At 45.4% G+C, this 3,915-nt stretch overlaps 1 protein-coding gene across 1 annotated transcript in view; it reads right to left on the bottom strand.

Annotated features, from left to right (window-relative positions):
- LOC104271625 (potassium channel subfamily K member 16-like) overlaps positions 1 to 3,482 on the bottom strand; it is a gene marked incomplete at its 3' end in the record, with an annotated part of 6,779 nt that extends 3,297 nt beyond the window's left edge. The window contains exons 1-2 of the mRNA XM_009866347.1: positions 3,288 to 3,482; positions 1,223 to 1,343 (exon numbers count right to left, since the gene is read on the bottom strand). Of these exons, the coding sequence (XP_009864649.1) occupies positions 1,223 to 1,343; positions 3,288 to 3,482 (316 nt within the window). The remainder of the gene's footprint in view (positions 1 to 1,222; positions 1,344 to 3,287) is intronic.
- Positions 3,483 to 3,915: the final 433 nt, after the last annotated feature.

Raw genomic sequence — 3,915 nt, 5'->3', positions numbered from 1 at the left:
CTGAACACCTGCCTGCTGATGGGAAGTGCTGAATGAAATCCTTGTTTTGCTTCGCTTGCGTGCACGGCTTTTGCTTATTAAACTGTCTTTATCTTGACTCGCGTGTTTTCTTACTGTTACCCTTCTGATTCTCTCCCCATCCCACCAGGGGAAGGTAGTGAGGGAGCAGCTGGGTGGGGCTTGATTTTCAGCTGGGGTAAGGCCTCATTAGAGAAAAAAACATGATAGGAAGAAGCAGATAGGCTTGGCAGAGAAATGCTGTACTGAAAAAAATACAATACTACAGGTGATGGCAAGGAATGGATTGGGTAGTAGCAGGGTGCTGGCAAACTAGGGAAGCTTTATGGTTATGTGAATGTTGTAATTGTGGAACATGGTCATTGAAGTCAGAAGCTTTTCTGTCTTCTACAGCAGGCAGTTTCCTCATGGGTTCCTGCAATGCCTACACACCTACCATGATGCTGGGACACCTCTGGGGTCCTTGTGACACATCACGCTCACAGATCAGAGGAGCAGCTATGCCTAGAGGGTAGTGGGAGTAAGGCCTCAGCTTCGTTCTCCAAAAATAATACTTTCACTGCATGAGAGTGGGAAGCAGGAGCCAGCAGTGTGAATTTTGTGCTTAAATTGGCAAACCTGCGCATTATGGGATGCATATTTGAGAGAAAGGGAGACGCAGGCAGGGAAAAGCAGCCCCTGAAAAATGCAGAACAGCTTGAAGATACAGTGTAAAAGTCTCAGCATTTGCATTGCCCCCTTCCCATTTTTTTCCTCCTGGCATATTACTAATTCGGTTTGTGCACTAACAGCTCAGCACAGGTTATTGAGGCAGCGTCCATGCTCCAGCAGAGTTCACTGTTTCGCTACCATGCTTTTACACTTCACAGCACACTTGGATTTAAAGCCTATTTGACCCTGGAATAAAGATGAGGAAAGTGAAGTTTATCTCCCACTCACAACAGCATCAGAGAGAACATGTTAACAGATGTCTCAAAAAGAAGAAATAGGTGAGAAATAATATGAAGGGCAACTGATTTCACAAGTTAAGAACAGCTGTGCAGCAGTGAGGTCTCAGGACCAAGTCCGTTGCTGCTTACCATCCATGGCTATGAAGGGCTGGAGTTTTGATCCTTGAAAGTATTATCCATTCAGATCCTACTAACCAGACATAATATGCATCACACACACACAAACACACATACATGGAAAGTGTTACACCTACCTATAGTGGAAACAACTGTTCCTGCAAAGAAGAAGGAATTACTAAAGTCCCAGTTGCTGTCTTCAATCTGTGATTCATTTCCAATGGGATATACTCCATTCTGAATAGCTTCAGTCAGGTTCTGGGAGGAAAGTAAAGTTTGGTATCAACATGAGTGCTTTTCTCAAGTGCTTGCTGCAAGAATACTACAGATTCTGCTCCTTTCCTGTGAATTCCACACACCTGGCCTCAGCAACACTCTGACACTATTCACACCTTTACCTCCAAGGTTGGGTGAACCTGCCAGCCAGTGTTTTTCTATATTAATCTTTTGCTCTGTTTATGCTGACTGCTTTCATGGATGTTAGGAGAACTTGCTTCTTTTAGCACAATAAAGGACCTTGATTCTTTTAGGCTAAGTACGTTGGAAAAAATGATCCTATGGATGGCTAGGACATGACAGAGCAGGGCAGCCCACTCGTTTAAGTCATTGAGTGGCTGGTTGCTGGTTTAGAATTTGCTCTTGGCGGACAGTGATGGATTCGAGATCTAATCATCCACCTGTATGCAGACATACTGAGCAGTGATTCCAGTCTCTCCCAGGTGGGCATTAGTAAATTATAGCAGGGTACATGTGACATACACAGAGAACTGCATTTTAAGGCTTTATTATGATTTGTGTCAGATTTAAATTCAGAAAACGTCCATTGGTTTGCAAAGCATTACTCTTGGTGCAACCACAAGCGGAATTCAGCCTGACATATATCCTCTTCTCCAGACTGCATGCATGAACACACATGCACATCATTACAATGTGGTTACTGAGATGAAGTTAGATGAACATCTGTCAGAGATGGTCTAGGTTGAGCTGAGACTGCCCTGCCACAGAGAGTTTGTCTAGATGTTTCTGCTCAGCCCTTCCAGCCTATGTCATCTATCATGATGTGCATTTTCAGACTCTTCCCTTCTTCCTTGGTTTTAATTCTAAGTGCTGTTATTTTTTTTTTTAAAGTTAAAAGTAATAATAGTAATAATTTGAAAAGCCAAAGAGTATCCAGCTGCTCCTGCCTTTAGGAAACAGTGAACACTGGACCAGACATCTGGAAGGCAGGCTGGTTTGCACAGAAACAGCCTAAATAAAATCCAGGGCTGAGCCCTACCAGAGGCAAGACACAAGCTGGAATAAACTGTGCTAGAACAGTCTTCCCCTCAACTTCCTCCCTCAGTATCTTTTTTGCTGGTGTCCCAGAAAATTAGGGCTAACAGAAACCCCTTGCACAAAGATTTCATTGTCTCAAAAAGCTTTTTTGGTTTTTTCCTCCTCCCCTACTCGCAAAACAAAATCCAAGGTGAAGAAGGTGCATGCAATGTGAACTGTGGGCTGGATCACTGGTTGTGTTATTAGAAGTACCAGTTCTTTCCCTCCTTTCTTTATTCTGTGAACTGGCCCATTAGAAGCTCCGTTAGTTTCCCATGCAAAAATGCGTACAGCAAGGCTGTTGGCAGTCCCAGTTTTCTTCTGCATTGTAGCAGATACAGCTAGGAAATACTGAAAATTAAGATACAACTGCACTCATTCACAGTTTCCTGTGCCATGACCAGAAACACCTTTCTCTTGGCCAGACTACCTGTTTTACTTCTGCAGCATCTTCAAAAAAGTAAACCCTGTCTATGCCACACTGCTGGTAGTGATTTGGGCTTCTTTCTTTTCACCCAGTGGATTATTTCAGACTTTGCTGTATTGTTCCTACCTGTGACACTGTTGTAAGTGGCAACCGTGCACATTCATTTCAGACTGACCCATTTTTCCATCTGTAGATGAGCATAGCCCCACCGAAAGCCAAATCAACAGAAGGCAAGACCCCAGAGAATCAGGATACCATAGGATGAGGACTGCTAATAGCTAACAAGCTCCAATGACCTGCCCACTCAGATCAGAGAGTGGGCTTAGGGTTTGCTAAAATCGTCCAAATGACCGCATCAGTAGGAACGCAATGAAAGTTATCTCTGTAGTGAGGCTGCGTAGGAAACAGCATCTGATGGGGAAACAGGAGGGAGAAGAGTCTTTTGCAGGGCTGACACTTACCTTCATAAACTGTTCCATCTCCGCCACCGTGAGGTGGCTGAAGTTCTGCAGAAAAGCTTCCTTCATCTGAGCAGCTGCTATTTTCTCCTGCTTCTCAGCAGTCCTCTCCAGTGCCTGGAACACAGCTGCACCCACCAGCAGGTAGATGAAGTAGCTGACCGCCAGCAGACCTGTCTGCAGCTTGTCACTGCACATGGCCTGTGGTGGGACACGGCAAGGGACTGGGAGTGAAAGGTGGCGATTGGTAAATCCCTCATGCTTCTGGGAAGCCTCGCCCAGGCAGGAAGAGCCCTCCCAGCTCTGGTTTCTGCTGGGATCCTGAGCTGACAGGGACAGCTCGATGCCAAATACGTTCATGGGGAAGATGGGAAAAAAAACTAAACATAAACAAACCAAACCCCCGCAAAAGAACTTTCCACTCTCTGGGCTGCACGCTGTTTAGGGATTTCCTCTCGTCTGTGAAACTCTGCCTTGGTGAGTTCTCAGGAAATGTGGGTCAGGATGTGGGGATCTGGCTGGTGGCCATCTGCTCAAGAGGCTCTGGGGACAGGTGAGGATAGCCTGCAAAGGGCCCACAGAGGAACTTGCTTGGAAGGACATTATTTTCCCTCTTCTGCCTCCTGCTAAC

Source organism: Apaloderma vittatum, unplaced genomic scaffold (genome assembly GCF_000703405.1).
Source record: "Apaloderma vittatum isolate BGI_N311 unplaced genomic scaffold, ASM70340v1 scaffold24243, whole genome shotgun sequence".
NCBI classification, from domain to species: Eukaryota; Metazoa; Chordata; class Aves; order Trogoniformes; family Trogonidae; genus Apaloderma; species Apaloderma vittatum.
Note: the sequence above shows the minus strand (reverse complement) of the source record. Positions and strands in the feature narration are given on the sequence as shown.